The sequence below is a fragment of the Nylanderia fulva genome, unplaced genomic scaffold (genome assembly GCF_048542155.1).
Source record: "Nylanderia fulva isolate GAGA-0341 unplaced genomic scaffold, ASM4854215v1 Scaffold24, whole genome shotgun sequence".
Lineage (NCBI taxonomy): Eukaryota > Metazoa > Arthropoda > Insecta > Hymenoptera > Formicidae > Nylanderia > Nylanderia fulva.
This window is the reverse complement of record NW_028190304.1, coordinates 1,276,114-1,296,079: the sequence shown is the minus strand read 5'-3', so window position 1 is coordinate 1,296,079 and position 19,966 is coordinate 1,276,114. Positions and strand designations below refer to the sequence as shown.

The 19,966-nt window shown below is 30.0% G+C and overlaps 1 protein-coding gene across 8 annotated transcripts in view; it reads right to left on the bottom strand.

Annotated features, from left to right (window-relative positions):
• C3G (C3G guanyl-nucleotide exchange factor) overlaps positions 1–19,966 on the bottom strand; it is a 95,460-nt gene that overhangs the window by 71,831 nt on the left and 3,663 nt on the right. For 3 of the 8 annotated variants that reach the window (XM_029306856.2, XM_029306857.2, XM_029306858.2), the window contains exon 1: positions 2,462–2,811. The exons of 1 other annotated variant lie outside the window; for it this stretch is intronic. In XM_029306856.2, coding sequence (XP_029162689.2) covers positions 2,462–2,648 — 187 coding nt within the window. In that variant the 5' untranslated portion in view covers positions 2,649–2,811. Of the gene's footprint in view, positions 1–2,461; positions 2,902–10,719; positions 10,930–19,966 lie in introns of those variants that run through there. 4 more of the 8 variants (XM_085483236.1, XM_029306854.2, XM_029306855.2 and 1 more) reach the window with 4 other exon arrangements.

Sequence of the window (19,966 nt, the reverse complement as noted above, 5' to 3'; positions counted from 1 at the left end):
ATATCGGTCTGCATGGATGTTAAAAATTGAGTTCAAAATTCAATAACTTCGACAGATAATTTAAATGATTAATATGAAAGCCATTAATTTTTCGAACACGATCTAAAATATTATATTAAAGAATTATATTATATCAAAGTTTATGTGTCAGCACGAATAATGAGTCTTTGCACAAGAAATCGCAATATTCTTAGCAATAATCATAAGGCATGACTTAAACATTTATCATCGTGAAAAGTGTAGCAGATGAATACTTGTGAAACTATTTGGCAGACATTGTTGTAGTTGTGTGCCAATGTAGGTGAAGAAGCTTGGCAAAGTCCGTAACAGTTCGTACTGTTGCATAGTGTTTGGTTTTTTTTCAGTTATACCGGTTCTTTTCTTTCATCTCGTCAAAACTATCATGAAATATGGCATATACATATTCCGTTATATGTATTTCTCTCCAATTTTTTCTTATTCATATTTTAATCAATCAAATTAAAGTTAAAAAATATAATTTTTAGGTAACTTTTGCTTAAAAGTTTACTATTATTTCAATGTTTATTGAAATATATTTTTTAAAAATATATGATATATTCAAGATTAATTGAATGTTCTTTATTTAAATCGAATCATCTCAAAGTTCGTAATAATGATATACCAGTAGCATCGCAAATCCACGTGCCAAGATATTCTATTCCTGTAACCCATTCAAGCGAGGATATCCTCCGTGTGCAGTTTCTTCGAAAACAATTCGCGTACATGACTATTCATGTGAATAACCTCGTATTCCAAACCAATAAAATGGGAGAATCAAATAGATGAAGTGATGTCAACCCAATAACTTCAACAAATGACAGAAAAAATGTAATATATTTCAGTTAAAATATGTTCTAAAATTATATTGAATTGTTTTTAATAATGAATTTTTTGATCAATTTGCACTTTTCTTTAACGATTTTACTTTAAATAAAATGCCGATTACTTGTTACAAGTTTCCAATTTTTTCATCATATAGCTTTGTAATTAATTCATGATCTTCAAAGATTTGAAGACGCCGAAATTTGAATTATATTAAAATAAACATTCTATATAATATCAAAGAATAATTTTATTAATTCCCGCAAATAAAATCTTTTCCATTTATTTATAATAAGAAATTCTTTGATATTTTCATTTAAAAAATTGTCTTTAAACTGACCAAAGAAATTATTATTAAAGTTCATCCGATATTTTTTGGAAACACTTTATATATGTGTAAGTACTTTCTCTACTATTTGGATTTAAGTTAAGATAGATCAGAACGCTAACGTCCCTATACAAAGTCGATCTTCTTCGATTTGTCATTAAAAGCTCCACATTATTAAGAGATCTTTACGGAGGGCGGCGCCCGCGAGGGATGAAAATCATTTTGTCCATTAAACTTGCAAATCGAAAGCATTTCGCGGTCCCACGCAACGGCGGATCTCACGTGAGATAGCAAACGTAGCAATTTGCTCACGCCTCGAGCCCAGAGGGAAATCACTCGACGATGTATCCATTATGCCGAGGTGCGAGAGCAAGAGGAAGAGAGAAATGTCGCGTGTAACAGCTAGGCGCTTAATGGTCGGAGGTGTGATGTACCTGCGACAAGCGTGCGGTACTTCATATGATTGACAGCGAACGAACTAGTAATTATACAAGCCGAGATGTGTATTCGCGCAAGGATTAATGCGGACGACGTAGGCGTTAATTATTAACGCGCGCTTACGAGAACGCAATTATTTAAATCCGCCAATGGCGTCTGGCAGAATAAACGAGCCGTTTATCCCAAAACTGACATCGGTCTGGTTCCGAAATTCTATTGAAGTTAAGCACGATTTATATATGCTTGTATTACAATTATCGCAAAAAAAATTCCAAACGGTGTCAATAATGTCAAATCAAATCTGACTTGATATGTCAAAAATTGTAGTTTGTCAAATATACGAGACGTAATAACTTTAATATAATATGTAATTAATTATATAAAAATTAATATATATAATTAAAATATATATAAAATATAATTAATTATATAATAATTAAAATCTATATAACTAATTAATAATATGACAATTTATTCGTTTTAATAATATTCAATGATGTGACATTAACACAGTTGTTCATCCCTTTTCCTTTTTATCTAACAATAAGATGTACTGTAAAAAAATATGTAATATATTACATCAAAATATATAAAATTACATAAATGATAAGTGTAAAATTATATTGTGTGAAAATGTATAATATATATATTTTCATTATTTTATCGTGCAATTTTGCACTTGATATTTATGCTATTTTACATATTTTTTTACAGTGCAAACAATTTTGTGCACAAAATACGAAAAATACTAATAGAAAATTGATCTTTCAACGTTTTTGCATTTTTAATGCTTTTGTATGAGAAGTGAAAGACCGCTTCGCGTCCTTAGCCTGAATTTTTTAATGGCATTACCTTTCAAGTCGCACGTCGATAAGGAACCGGAAAGTGTCCTCGCATGATTGGTTACGGCCAGCAACAAAGGTGTAGTCGTGATGTGAAAAGATTGCGATTTCGGCAAAAATCGCTTTTGCACGGTGTAGCTGCGAGTTCGTCGCCGAAATATCGGCGAATCGAGGAAACTGTCGTCGTAGTGCGGCATTTTTATTATTTTTTTTATTATATTATTATAACGCCATCACAATAAACAGGTACAGTTGATTCATGTTCAATAAGCTCGGCGTGAACTCGCAATGACATTTTTAAATTTAATTTTAATTAAAGTTTATTTTCCTGTCATCTCACATGATGCACTTTCACTGTTCAACCCCATGCACTTTGCACTATTTCCGATATAATCATAGATAATTATTATATATCCTGAATTTAAATCATAAAGAATCAATGAACCTACACTGAAAAAAAATGTAAATTTGACGTTTTGTTAGATTTAATGTTATATTTAATTTAAATATTTTTATATGCGCAATTAACAAAACAGTACATTTAGTTGAAGTCAAATTAACAAATTTTTTCAGTGTAATTATTAGAAAGAAATGCCAGAAGTAACCCTCACTTTATATCTACGAGAAATTAAAGCTTACAATTTTTGTAGTTTTTTTTTAGAAAAATAATTTTGCATTGCATGTCAAAAAAAAGTCTAAAATTATTATCGATATCTCTTTTTCTGTCTGTCGAATTTTCCATTGATTGTAAGAGAAAATTCGTTCTGTGAAGTCTAGTTCTGTTCACGAAATGCCGATTTTTTTACGGATACACGGGACTGTAAATGACTGTTAAATGACATGGCAAGACTGCGGTTATCGATAGACAATGTATAGAGAATCACAAGCTTGGATGATCCCGGATGCACTGTAGCGTGGTCAATATTGTCCCATAAAAATACCGCACGCGACAAACGGGTTCTATCTGAAACAGATAATCGACTCGCAGCCGTAATTTATTTTGCTATCTCCCCGAAAAATTCATATTTGAATGTAGTCACATGCAGTCACAACGATGTGATCGCCACGACCTATCATCATCAGTCTGGATCAATCGATAACATTGAAACATCGAGTAATCGAATAGTAAATGATCAAAAATGATCGAAAGTGACAATAATTTAATCGATGTAAATTATATTTTATATAAATATGTTTTGTTTCTCGCAATCATGTACATACAAGGTGTAACAAAAATGTGGGCCGTTATTTCAGAAACGTATATTCTAAATAAAAAAAAATTGTGTTAACTGGACTAAACTTTTCAACTGAATTACTATTTTGTTAATTGGACCTATATTAGTATTTAAGTCAAATATATGTTTTGTCAGATTTAATGTTATATTTAAATATTTATTTATATGTTCAATTAACAAAATATTTAGTTGAAAGACTTAGTCAAATCAACAATTTTTAGCGTATTCATCAAAATGAGAAAAAAATCATAATGTATAAAATCATAAAAAAAAATAAAAAATGTCCAAAAATAATTGTTTAATTGATCCCTTCGTCCTGGCAGGACATTTGACAGGTACTGCTCACAATGTTTGAAAAACGATTTGCATATGAAAATTATTTTTTGTATTTTATAAAATTGTAATTATTTTAAGTCTCGAGACCCAAACATGATTACAACATGAAAATGGTGCATTTTTGGACATATATGTATATGAACATTTTTTGTTCATTTCAACGAATAAAATATACTCCTGAAATAACGGCTCATATTTTTTATGGACACGCTGTACAATTGAGATACTCAATGAATCTATTATGGTCACTGATGCGATCGCGTTGCCTCGATAATTCCTCGATCAAACGCGAAGTCGACGAATGGAAATCTCGGTTCATAGATCGGCCGAGACCGATGACAGGAGACCTAAATATATACGTGAAGCCGAAGACGCGCGATATGCATAGATATAAATACACATATATAATCGCGCGACCTCGGTTACTCTCACTATGCCAGTGGTACAGATAGTACGTGATATATTAACTAAGGCGTCAGTTTCTAGGGTGTCTATTTTAACGCGTCGGATGTTCCGTCACGATTTCTGCGTCCTAGCGCTTCCGCGTCGCTCCCGCAATATGTGTCAGGCGTAAACTTATCGTGACGCTGTTAAATGACTGTCGCGACAAGTAGGTACTAGTAATAGCTTCCTTCGTCTCGTTCCTCAAAGTTAAGTTCTCTCGCACGTGGCCCGATAGCGCGCAAAATTTCTCTCGCAAAGTTCAACCCGATAAGGCGATAAAATGACGATTCGATGGTCGCAACTCATTTGCTATTCGCGTTTTATTTTTTTTCATTTTTTTAAAACGTCTTGCAGATCAAGCAATTAAAACTTCGTAATTTCGTTTACATTTTATGTAAACATTGGAACGCGGAGGTGGATTGGAATGATATCATGTGTCCATATGTATATATATATATATATATATACAAACTATATTCGTAATATGTCACAATGTAAAATGTATATGTATGTGTCTGTATACTATTTCAATTATTTCTCTATTCATATTTTTCTACGTATCTTCTATAAAAAAAATTATATTGATTGCATTTTTGTTCAAAATTGTTTAATAACAAAAAGATACATAATTGGAAAATTTGTGTTTTCTTGTAAAGAGGTTCTCGTTAAAATTTTTCTGTTAAATATTTAACACATTCATCTGTTAATTAACAAATTGCTGTTGTATTAATTGAACTCAAATTATCTGTTGAAATTTAGAACAAAAAAGTTGATTTTATTCTATAATATCAGTCATGATGATAAAATGTAAAATTACCATCTTTTTTAGTTAATTTTTACATTAAAACTTTTTTCTACGTATCTCATTGTCAGCTTGTAGAAAAAAAAATAATTATAGAATTTAAATGCTACTTTATATACAATATTAAGAAAAAATGTCAAAAGGTAAAAAATACTTAATATATGAAAGAATCACGTATCAGATTAATAGGTAAATGCTTTTTTAAAAAGACATCAGAGAATCTTATCAACTTTAATAAATTTTAATCAATATTTATGAAATAAAAAAAATAAATTTAAAAATATGATTGTACACACAGAGAGAATTTATTCTGAAGTTTATGATAATCGTGGGACAATATGATATTGAAAGAATTTTATGAGTTTCTCTAATTAATATTTACTACAATAAAAAATATTAATATCTATTATTAAAATATGTAGTAAAATTTCAATAATTTTAATATGTATTGAAAACTATATTAAAAACTTATAATTTTTTAAATGTTTTAAATAGAATAGATGCTAAAAAAAGTGATAAAATATTTTATAAAATATAAAATTTATATTTTATAAAATATAAAATATTTTATATAAATTTCACAATGCAGCATAATGTGTTTAATCTACCTAGCTTATTGTTAGTCGTTCATGATAAGTTAAACATGTAACATGGCAATTTTCTCATTATCAAACATAATAAAATTTGCAGTGAATTTTGCGGTAAAATATAACGAAAAATTCTCTCCGTGTAATTAAAAATGTATTAGACATTACATATAAATTTTTCGTACCACACAAAATATATGTATATTTGCGACAAGAATACCAGCTATGTTGAAAAAAAATTTCTTAATTTGACTAAACCTTTCAACTAAATTACTATTTTGTTAATTGAACATATATTAATATTTAAGTGAAATATGTATACGTTTTATTAGATTTGATGTTATATTTAATTTAAATATTTTTTATATGTTTAATTAACAAAATAATATTTAGTCGACAGGTTTAGTCAAGTTAAGAATTTTTTTCAGTGTAGGGAAGCAGTATCAGACTTCTTGAGGGTATATCAATATCTCTGTAGAACAAACGATTCGCGATTACTGGAGCGGAGAAGCCGACCTCTCCTCCGCATTTCGAGGTTCCACGTTGCTTTTACTACTTTCAGAAGGATGTGTATAATCCGATATGGTACCAGGAGGTCGGTCGTGTAACTCGCGCCACGGTAGGGTAAGCACAAAAGCCAGATACAGTTCTTCTTCTGGACTACTTGTTGTGTTTCTCGCTAATAAAGTTATCGAATTTTCTCTAGACATTATATTCGACAACGGTAAGCAAAGACTTTGACGCAAATTTTAGACTCGAAGGTCGATTCTTGTTAAAGAGCGATCTATATAATAATATACAGCTATTGCGAATATAAAAATTACTGCAAGCATGAATTTTTATAAAAATATGAGAGAGATATTAAAAGATTTGAACTTAATATAATTATGTTATTTCTCTTTTTTAGTTAGTCTATATTCAGAATAAATAAAATATTCAGAATTATATATATTATTCAGAATAAAAATATTTCCAAAATTAAAACTTATAAAGTCGTGAGAAATAAATATAAAAAAAGTAATATACAATATTTAATAATCAAATTGTGATTGGAATACGAGATTGACAATGCAAACTCTATTGCGTAAGAGTTGTTGAACTCCGCTCCTCTTCTCGAAAATATCGCATTTTTTACAACAAACGCGCAAACACGATCCGGTAAAAATAACAGGTATATATTTTCTGTGAAAAATTGTTTACATTTCGTTAATCAAACACACATGTAAAGTGCGCGCGTCTAGTTGAAACTATCGACAGATTCAACAAAAATGTACGGAAGAGAAAATATGATTTAAAACTTTATAAAAAAGAAAACTAATTTTAACTTTCTATGACTATTTATATATATAATTTATTATCGCGTATAGTCTTTAATTTTATTTTAGTCCCTTTTCTTAGAATTTCTCTCTTATAAAATAATCAAGAAATGTGTTTAAATTTATATGTACATATTAATGTTTTCTTCTCAATATATTTCGCTTTGGGTTTCTTTCCTTCGATCAATGACGAATTTTTATAATCACAAAAGCAGGAATTAAGAAGTAATTTCTAGCAAAATAAAGATATCACAACCGCACGAAATATTCCAATTAACAATAATTAGTACCGATGAACTTGCGACCCAGTTTCGTTGTATATATTTCCTGTCGCATCGTTATTTTTGGATTTCGGGCTATATCTTTACGCTTTACGCCGATTGCGTGTCTGAAAATTATCATTCGCGCCAGACGATGCGCCTGAAACAAAACGCCGACTTCACTTCCGAAAATAAATGGGACAGGCGCAATAACGTATAAAAAAATATATCGTCGCACGTGAGGAACATATCGACTACGTTTCGTCGTCGACCATTATAAGAAGTTACGTTGCAAGCGTGTTTATATTTCGATATAAACACCGTGATACATACAGTTGAACGGTTTCGATATATAATTCGTGAAATAATCAATTCAATTCTTAATATGCGCCACAATACATATATCATTATTTTTTATTAAATAATATTTATATAACAATATATTATATATATCTGTATAAAATGTTTGGCAGTTTTATTTGATATTTAATTACTTAATTTTTTATATATCGGTGTTTATATCGAATATTATATATATATTGAAATATACATTAATTTTTTTTATTTCGAGATTTTTATCGCAAATTATGTCTAATACATTCACACATAATTTGCGATTAAAATCTTGAAATTAAAAAAAATTAGTGGTTGGTTCCAAATTGCATAAATGCGTTCATAATTATATTTCGGTGTTTAAATTATTCGTTATTTAATTAACAGATCAAAAAATTCCACGATTACTGTTATTTTCTAATAATTTAGTGCGATATCAAATATGAAAAAAAAATCTGCAAATTAATCAATCATTCTCATCTATTTGTACATTGCAAAAAAAGTTTGTTAACTTGACTAAACTAAATACTATTTTGTTAATTGAATAGATAAAAATATTTAAATAAAAGATTAAATATAGAATAAAAATACTTAAATATAACATATTAAATCTAACAAAACGTATATATATTTTACTTAAATATTAATACATGTTAAATTAACAAAATTGTGATTTAGTTGGAAGGTTTAATCAAGTTAACAAATTTGTTTCAGTGTAAAACATTGAGAAATGAAGTAATCTCTCCTTCTCTGATTTCAAAATTAACGCGACGTGCAAAAATATATCGCGACATGCCCTTTGTATCTTATCTATCCTTGTTTCTTCCTATCTCCCGGGCTACGTAATAACTATAGGAATGAATGACGAGAGCAGCCACGTTCCGCGCATTAATTAATGCGCGAATAAATTTATACACGAGCGCGCATAATACTCTTCTCTCAAATTCTCTCTCTTCAGTTAGCGACTTATTTCACTAAACGCGCACGCAACGATCCCTCTAATCGCGCTTTGATCGCTTAATCTGCGAGCAGTTTGCTTCATGTCAGATGTATATCGCGGATCTTCTTTGAGATCATCTCGCCCAACATATCTCGCAATTATCATGTCTACATCGAATAACTGCGGCATTATGCCACGAGATCTATTCAATTTTAATAAATTAAGGCCGCATATATTTGTTATTTAATTGCTTATTTAATATTTATTCTAAATATATTTTATAAATATTTAATATTTATTTTATATTTAATTTATTTATTCTATATATATATATATATATATATATATATAGAATAAATAAAAAATATCAAGTAATTAAATATAAAGTAAATAATAAATATTTTGTATAAGTAAATATAATAAATATATTTATATAAATTATTTAATAAATAATTATTTTATACATTATATATAATGTAAAATATAAAATTAGAAAAATATTTTGTTGATTTTTAATTCAAAATAGTGTTGCAAAATGCAGAGTAATGCATATTTAATTAATTAATAAATGGCTATATCAAGGGCCTTTCAAGATTTCTCGCCATTCTGACACGCGCATTTCGGCACTATTTAATTAAATAATGAGAATAAGATTGAAAAAGCTCTCGGACTTGGCCCGGCATTTTCATCTAATGCATTAAATGGCAAAACACATTGCTATATATAATTTCACGGAACGATCGTCCTGCGAATTATCCTTCTGTGCGCGTAAAATTAATTAGAAAATGGATTAGTTACATTGTCCCAATTGACGCAATAATTATACGGTAAATAACAACGAGGGGGCGAAATTAAACTGCGCGTCCTTATATATATATATATATATAAGGATATATATATATATATATATCCCTCTTTCTCGACTACCTTCCCATTTAATCGAGTGATCAATCAACTCTCGCTGTCGCGCAATTCCGCTGCACAACGTAGTTGTCGAGTAAAAGATGTTCGCGTCCGACGAGCGATTTAAAATGCCTTTTAAAATGCCCGGTTATCTCTCGCGCGCGATAAACACCCACTTAATCTGCACGCAATTACACCGTACGCAACACACCGAGTGGCGAATTGACATTTCGATGCCCTTTAAACGACACCGTTAAAAGAGAGACGCGGCGAAGAGAGAGAGAGAGAGAGAGACTTCGCGCGATTTTTTATCCGCTCCAGATCGTTTTTTTTGCTAGGAAGCTATCACATCCCGTCTCATTCGTATTTTTAACTATTAATATATCAATATATAGGTATAAGGATAATTGATTGCTCGCGAGAGTGTTTATCTCATATTTTTATCCCATCGTATTCGATATCGCGCGATGATCATCGATCTGTGATACGTCATTGATCGAAGAATTAATTGTCATCGATGAAAGGTAAATTGTATACACTAAACAAAATTGTTGACTTGACTAAACCTTTCAACGAAATAATTTTTCTTAATTAAACATATATTTTAACTACCAGCTAAATTTTAATTATCACGCTTAAATTTTAACTATAGCAACCAATATTTTTTAGTTATAGTTTAAACAAGAATATCATAGCTAAAAATATTAACTATCATAACTAAAATTTAAGCATGATAAATTTCATGTTTAATATAGAGACAGCTAAAATTTTGCTATAATAGCTAATTTATTTCTATGTAAAAATATTTAAATTAATATAAATAAATTAATAATTTATTAAATAAATATTTAAATTAAATATAACACATTAAATCTAACAAAGTGTATGTATATATATATATATATATATATATATATATTTGATTTAAATACTAATAATTCAATTAACAAAATAGGAATTTAATTGAGAGGTTTAGACAAGTCAACAATTTTTTTCAGCGTATAAAAATTGCATTCAATTATCATGACGTTAGAGTGTAATGTTTGATTACATTTTTTTTTTTGCAGAATTCTTAAAAATGTGTCAGACATAAGAAGAGAGATAGCACACACGTCGAGAAATTCACACTAATTCACGGTGGCTCCAGAGTCTGGAGAACTCGAAATGAATCCGTCCCAGCGGAATCCGACGTGACAGTTTACGTCCGCGGAAGAACCGAGCCGTAAATCTGGACCGGGCAGACTCCGGAACAGGTTCGCGCGAGAGTTTCGAAGCAACTTCGCCGCGTATCGGAGGTGAACTGTCGTTCTCGCGAGATCTTGCCAACAGCAAGATCGGCCGGCAATATCTGCGACTTTGGCCGGGAAAGAAGCTTCGTCTATTTTAACGGGTCAAAGAGAGTGGGAAAGAGAGAGAGAGAGTGAGAGGAAGGGATGGGCAAAGTAAAAGATATATACGAGGGAGGGAGAGATGGTGGTGAGAGGGTTAACGGAGAAGAGGGATAAAAGACCTCGCACGAAGAGGAGGCACACTGGCTCTTATGACATTGTTTTTTATTTCGAGGTATATAGGAGAAACAGAACCAATGAGCGGACAAATTATTTGCGAATCTTTTTGCACTGTAAAAAAAATATGTAAAATTACATAAATAATAAGTGGAAAATTACAATATATTATATTGTAATTTTACACTTTAAAAAATATGTAAAATTACATGATAAAATAATAAAAATGTATACAATTGCAATAATAAAATTTTATCGTGTAATTTTATATTTATTATTTATGTAATTTTATATATTACTTTTATGTAATATATTACATATTTTTTAGTGTGCAAGCTAGTACATCGCCTGTCGAACTAATACTACCTTTCATCATCGAAAATTACTGATCGACGAACATTTATGTGAAGAAAGGCGACGAAAGTTTCTTGAGGAATAAAAATATATTTCATTCGCACAAATTGGTTCGTCAAAAATTAATTCGTCTTCTTTTATTGATTTTTATTCAATTAAATACTCTTCATTAAATACTCTTAATTGAAATTCTCATTTTCTTCTTATTCATTTTTATTCATTTAAATAAATTATTTATTTCTATATAAATAAGTTATTTAAATATACTATTTATTTTTACTTGAATAAAGTTTTACTTAAATAAAAATAAAAATAAAATAAATTATTTAAATGTATACAGATTGACATAGTATAATCAAAAGTATCTGAAATCTTTTTCAAGCGAATTAAAACCTGGATACTTGTCCTACATTCGATTTCTTTGAAATTACTAAGATTTAATAATCTACTCTCTTTGCACGAGACTATCGTCGTTTTCATCATTGCTTCCATTGTATCAATACACGAGGAGAAGCTTCTTGGATCCACCATTCTCGCGTTGTGAGATCGACATTGTCATTGTCACCGCACATTGAATTGGACTCGTATATAGGAAAACGACAATGAATAGCTTCCCTCCTCGCAGCCTTAATGGATCTCGAAATGTGCGCGAAAGTAACGTAGAATACATATGAACTTTATTCGTAAATAAGAAAATCTTATTCTAAAAATATGCTATTTTCACTCAACAATATAATTAAAATAAGACTTGATTAATTAAGAACTTGAACCAGTGTAAAATTATGAAATATACCAAAGCACGTATAACTGAACTAAAAATAAATAAATAAAAAATAATTTGGATATTTATATCTATATCTATTATTTGAAACGTATCTTGGATTTAAATAAAGTGTCAATATATAGCGAAATGCGCGATGGAATCCAGAAAATCAATTTGCAAACTTTGACAGAGGGCGATAACATCTCGTATTTTAGTATATTTTCTATTTTTACGATCGTTTTAAAATTGCTCGAGATGTCCAACTGCGTGAAAGTAATACATATATAAACTTTACTATATTCGTAAATAAAATATTTTTATTGGCAAATAAAAGACTATTTTCACTTAATAATAAAATCAAAGTGAGAGTTCGTCAATTAAAAACTTGAGTCAATTAAGAACTTGAATATAAAATATCAAGGCACAATTTAGCTAAAAATAAAGAAATAAAAATAATTTGAATATTTATATCTCTAAGAAAATGATTAACTCAATTAAATCTTTCAACTAAATAACTATTTTGTTAATTGAACATATATTAGTATTTAAGTCAAATATACGTTTTATTAGATTTAATGTTGTATTTAATTTAAATATTTTTATATGTTCAAATAACGAAATATTATTTAGTTGAACGATTGAGTTAACAACTTTTTTCCAATATATCCTCATTATTCGAAACTACATTTAATAAAATAAATGTCAATATACAGTAAAATGTGCATGACAGGAAAATCCGGAAAATCAATTTGCGAATTTTGACGTGGCTGATAACACCTCACGTGCTCGTCTTTGATTTTTCGATCGTTTTTGCAAAAATTGCACACGAAGGCAAAATGATGAGGCAAAAAATCGGCAGGAAGTGACAAAACACACGTGCGCGAACCGGTTTTAAATACACGTGCATACGTTTTTTTTGCACGCGTGCGCGCATCCAGCTGGGGAAAACGGCTGTGCATATTCATGAGAACCGCGAGTTAACGTTATATATCCTCCCTCCGGCGTTGTGCATCGTCCGCGTGTGTTTCTGGCACGAGCCTTGCATCATCGACCGGTTGACACGAGGCTTGTAATACTCGGGGCCCCGCGGATTTGCATAGATATTGGCGGGACCGACTGCCGTAGGAACGGAAGGCTGCGCATGATTGCGGTTCCTAAACGGTTTGCGGACAGATCGAATCCAATAAAGGACGCTAAACGACGTGTGCCGCACAAGTATCGCAAAGTAGACTCAGAATAAAGTTGAAATATTGTGAGGTTGAGCGCGACAAAACGGAAGATCATTTTTTGCAATGCGATTCTATAGCCTTCGAACGTACGATGAAATTCAAAGTCTGTTAAATAATCGTATTTATCGTTTGATATTATGGAGAAGTTAAGCTGATATGCATAGCTTGCGTATTAAACTTAATTAAAAGTGATACGTGAACTTGATTGTTCGGAAAATAATGACAAAATTAGTTTGTCAGTTGCTAAAATTAATCTAAAATTTTCCTTATTTGAAATTAGTATTAATTTTATTTTCTATATTCAGTTAAAATTACGTTTTTTATTTTATTAATATTTTCTTAAATTCATTATTAGTAACATAATTTCAATTGTAGTATTATTATATAGTAATATATATAATTTTATTTTTAATATGACAAAATTTTTTTATATTTTTAAATTAGAAATATATAAACGCATTATAATTTTTTATTATATTCCTAACAATAACAACCAATCATTATTTCCCAAACAATGTAACATAACCAAAAAATAAACTCACATTGCGTTGAGATTATCTAAACCTGTCTGCTTTAATCTATCCCCTTTAAGGAACCACTGCTGCTCTGCTATAATCCCATATGTGGTTTGGCACTGATCACTGCACTGTTTTTCTATTATTTTATATTAGCAATAATTTATCGCACTACACACAGACACACTTCGAAATAAACGGACGATACAAAAAAAAAATAAATAAATAAATAAATAAGATCGCTCGCGAATGCATTCGACTTTCAATCCCGCTCGATCACGTTCGATATCGCATTCGCGAATAAAAACACGAACAAAATATCTGTTCACGAACAAATATCTGAAAAAAAAAACAATATATTTTTCCGATTCCGGGAAACCGAGCGTCCGAATATTAATCACATTAAACGTATCGAAATGCCCTAAGCCCTTAAATTCGTGACATTGACTGACACCTCGCGGTACGCTGCGTCTTTCAGTGACAGCGCGAAATGAACGAAGTGTCATGGCGGAGTGACACTTGCGCGCCACCGTCTCGACGCGGATAGTCTCGGTACCACAAATATCTCAAGCAAGGATCCTTCCCAACAATTTGAATCGCCGGTTTCGATGAATTCGCGCTCCTCGGACACTTTTTCCGATACTCAGGCACTCCTGAAGATGCTGGAGCACTCGCGAAAGCTCCTCGTCAATCCTTCGAGACGATGAAGAATTCTCGCGAGGCTCCCTGGCGAGCGAATAGTACCGAAATTATGCGCGAAAATCACGGCAAAATATCCTTCCCTCCCTTACCGTCAATTCACGATCCTCCGAGACTCTCGGGTCTCTGTCGACGCCCGGATGCTCTTCGACAAGATTATTCGGTTCATCTCGTCGAAATACGACACTCGCGGACTTCACTCCCGTTTATTCCCATTACACGCGCACGAAATCCAGGCGAGACGTGGAGCACTCGCGACACACTCTGCTCCTTCGCCGCTGGATTAGGACTGAACGATGGCGACGCTGCCTGAAGCACGTGATCGTGACGTCACGTCAGAATCGGCCGATTTCATGTAATACTACGCGCGGGAATTTTTGACGCGCGGGAATTTTTGACGCGTAAATAGTAAATAATATAATCAGTAAGTGTACATAATTTTAATTCGGCGAATTTCAATTATGTATACATAATTTTAATTCGCCGACTTTCTATTATGCACATAATTCTTATTTTTTATTTTTTATTATATACATAATTTTAATTCTTCAATTTCTATTATGCACATAATTTTAATTCACCGTATTCCTATTATGTAAATAATTGAAATTGTACATAATAGTAATTCGGCCAATTAATACTATGTACATAATAGAAGTTTCGTGAATTAAAATTATAAATATATAGTAGAAATTCAAGAATACAAGTTATGCACATAATAGAAATTTGGCAAATCAAAATTTAAAACATAATAGAAATTTAAAAATTATGATTAATTAAATAAATGTATATATGCATTTTAACTATCATGCTAGCTCTCACACAATTGTATTTTAAATTTATATTTTATTATATATTTTCTCGAATGTCTATTACGTATATAATCTTAATTTACCGAATTTTAATTATGTATATAATATTAATTTCTGAATTTTTGTTATATACCAGACAAAATCTTCAAGTAGCCCAATTATTAAATTATTAAATTGTCGGCAGACAATTTTAAAGTATCCCAACGGTTATTAAATTGTCGGGAAACAATTTTAAAGTATCCTGACGATTATTAAATCGATAATTAAAACAATAATTTTTTTCCAAATTTTATATCCCAATTTACGTATGATTATGTTAGGTACTGACACGTATTTTTACAAAATATTAATATAAATTTTTATTATCAAACTGAGGACTATTTCATAGACGTATTTCCATATTTTGAAGCCAGCCCTTTCATTTTTTAATTAGTTTCAGTCATGTAAAGCAATAATTTAATTTATTCACGAGTTTTTCGGGTTAAATAATTGTTTCAAAATTTCCTAAATATTTTGATGGACAGAACTCTTTGGATAATTAATGTACGTGCCCAGGATTGTACGAGAATTATTTTACAATAAATAAAATGTTCAAAATACGGCCAGCTTATCATATATTCGAAAATTCGAGTTTTTTTTTATTAAATATATATTTAGTGGCAACCTACGGTCGGAACTGTGCTACAGAACTATAGAACTCGTCGAAACCTATAAAATTTCATTGTTCAAATTTGGAAAATGTGAAATAATGTGCTAACTTGGCTTGAAAGTTTGTATTTGTTTGTAATTGTAAAATAATTCTCGTACAGTCCTGAGCACGTACATTAATTATCCAAAGAGGTCTGTCCCTCAAAATATTTAGGAAATTGTTGAAACAATTATTTAATCTGAAAAACTTGTGAATAAATTAAATTATCGCTTTATTTGACTGAAATTAATTAAAAAATGAAGGAGCGAGCTTCAAAATAAGGGAAAATGTAAATTAATAAAGGATCCTTAATTTAATAATAAAAAATTTCAAAAGAACATACGTGTCAATATCTAACATAATTACCTATATTTAAAATGGATCTCTAAAATTAAAAAAAAAGTTAATTATCGCTTTAATGACTGACAATAATTAAAATCATCAATTAGAAGCATCGGGGAAAAGAGTCAACAACACACGCGATACATATAATTTTTTATAGTAGATAACACATATATAATTGTATTATATGATATATTCATTAATAATATTTTTCATAAAATTGATTGTGAGCAAATTTGTAAGGAAAAAGGAATAAAAAACATATAATTGAAAGATCTGTTATGAAGGGAAAACGTGTGTTATTTAATTAGTATCGATTTTATAGAAAAAAACGCGCTATTCGGTTATATATAACTTTTAAATTACTTGTTACAAACAAAACTTCAATGGTTGTAAATTATACGCTTTTGCGAGATCACGAAACTCGGTCCATTTAAAATAAAAACTTTCGATATAGATCAAAGGTCGAATTATTTCGCAACTGTTGGAAATGATGAATTATATACGTGAATTTATATATAATTACGACTTTTAAACACAATTTCTCTGCATTTGCTCGTCGCGAGAAAAACGGAAAGCCGATTTCCGTTAAACTTTAAACCAGCACGTTTTCTCATATATATAGTCTTTAAATTATTATTACAACGTACTAATACAAATTTGTAGAGCACAATAATTGCGGCAATAAAGTTCATCAACGAGAGAGAACACGCTTCGCTAATTGCAACTTCGCAGATATATCATTCCAACATTTGAGAAAAAAATAACGTTCCTTTATAACAGAATTTTGTTATTTTAAAATAACAATCGGAATAAGCAGGTAAGTAGACTGTAAATGTGAAATAACAGTAACGACCATTAACTTGCGCAAATTATGATTTTAAAATCAATTCTTCATATGTTAAACCTTCATTATTCATGAGTGAAAAATTTTATTATTATTAAAACATTTTTATAGTATAGAAAATATTTTAACAATTCTTATAGTACCTTTGTATCTGTCAAATAATTTTTCAAACATTCACAACTTAATGGTCAACAACTCTGTATTCACAATTACATGAATTACGTAGATTGACTGAAGTTTTGAAATTATTCTTAAGCGCGAATTCAGGTAAGAAAACAACTAGGTACAGATATTAAGCGTAATAAAATTGTTTTTAAATTCCTTAATATTATTTTGTGTAAAATAATTAAAGAGGAATTTAGAAACAATTTTATTGCGTTTAATATCTGCGTCTGGGTTCTTCTTTTCATGAATGTGCATTTATATGTATATCAGAGTCCTTTTGATTTATTAATTAATTTGAAATCTTTCACTGAAGAAAATAAATTGTTAATTTGACTAAATCTTTCAACTAAATATTATTTTATTAATTGAACATATAAAAATGTCTAAATTAAATATAACATCAAATCTATATATATAACGTATATTTGACTTAAATATACTAACATATTCAATTAAAATAGTAATTTAGTAGAAGGGTTTAGTCAAGTTAACAAATTTTTTTTCAGTGCTGCATTCATCTTGCAAGCAAAATCTGTCACACATTTATGAATGATTCATTATTTGACTATCTGGTAATCTGGATTTTTGCTTTTCGAGAAGGCTTTTAACGATAAACTCTTTTCTGTCTACAATTGTAGGGAGGAAACTACGATACGCGGACAAAACGAGATCCTCAACACAAGGCCTCGGTGGACATAATACTGACAAAACAGAGACAAAGACCTCAGTGGACATGATGGTGACAAAACAGAGACGAAGGATTCTGCGAGATGAAGCGGATTCAACGAGATCCCGATCTCGCGCTTCCATCTGCCGTTTTCTCATTACTCCGTTCTATATCCCTCTCGCAAAGATTAGTCGAGGACCTCTGGCAAATATCACCCATTTAATGCATTATAAAAAAAACATGTAAAATTACATAAAAAAATATGTAAAATTATATAAATAATAAGTGCAACATTATTACACGATAAATAATAAAATTGTATATATTTTTTCATTACTTATAATGTAATTTTATACTTATTATTTATGTAATTTTACATATTTTCATGTAATATATTACATATTTTTGCAGTGTATTCCATGACGCCAGCTTTCGTCAGGTACTTTTTTTCGCACGACACACGATTTATTTCATCGCCACCGTAGAATAATAATTTTAATGTGAATCTGTTTTACCTGGAAATTTAACGAGGTCGCCTCTCGAAGAAGATTGCACATCGCGATACGGATTTATATCATTATTGACGGATTTGTAGTATTATCCTGCTCTCGTGCCATCAAAATATTACGATATAATATTTTCTATTTTAAGATTATAAGGCAGACCTGTAATTCTCGAGTTTCCACTGCAGTGAAAGCGAGATTTTTTTCAAGCAAAAAATACGGGAAAATTAATAAGATTGCGCAAATAATGGAAATAATTGAAATTTTCCATCGAAAAAATTCTTCAGTATATAATAAGATTTATTTTATATATTTATATATTATATATATAATATATATTTTATATATACATATATACGTATAATTATATAAATAATATTTTTATTTTATATAATTATTATGTACATTATATATTATATATATATTTCATAAATTGTATATTTTTTATATACAATATAAAATTATTGCTTTATAAAAGTATTTTATAAATTAGTATTATAAAAATAGTGTACACTGAAAAAAATTGTTGACTTGACTACACTTTTCAATTAAATTACTATTTTGTTAATTGAGCATGTATTGGTATTTAAATCAAATATACGTAATTTAAATATTTTTATATCCTCAATTAGCAAAATAATATTTAGTTGAAAGGTTTGGTCAAGTTAACAAATTTTGTTTCAGTGTACCTATAAAATATATATTTGATATAATAATGAAAATCGAGAGAAACCCTTCGAAATAACGCTTCCGCGATTCGTCCGAAGTGATTGAACTAAATTCGCTCCGGAACGTAAATCGAACGAAATTATCTTGAAAAGGCAACGCCCTTCTCTCTTCACCCATCGAACCAACAAACGCGTTACGATTGCAGCAGATTAACTTGAATTAAACGCAATTACGCGGAGCAGATGACGTGGGATAAAGTCGGTTAGTTGTTGCCAATTTTATCCGACAAATTGATCAAACTACCTCTACTCAAGTAGGTATCTCTGTCCCGTTAAACATCCCTTCGAGGTCGAACGTATATCAGGTCTGATAAGCTACACCTGTTACACACTTCTACGTTATCAAATCGTTCTTTAAGCACGAGATCTAAGACGTTTTATTTTTGGCAGAGACGCGAATTTGCACGCAATACGAGAATAACAGATGCTTTTCCAATATTTTTAATCTTTTCGGTATAAATGTACAAGTGATATATCGAGGAGTTTTAAAAAGACATATAGGAATGAAATATTTCGCGAACCCGAGTCGTCGACGATAAATC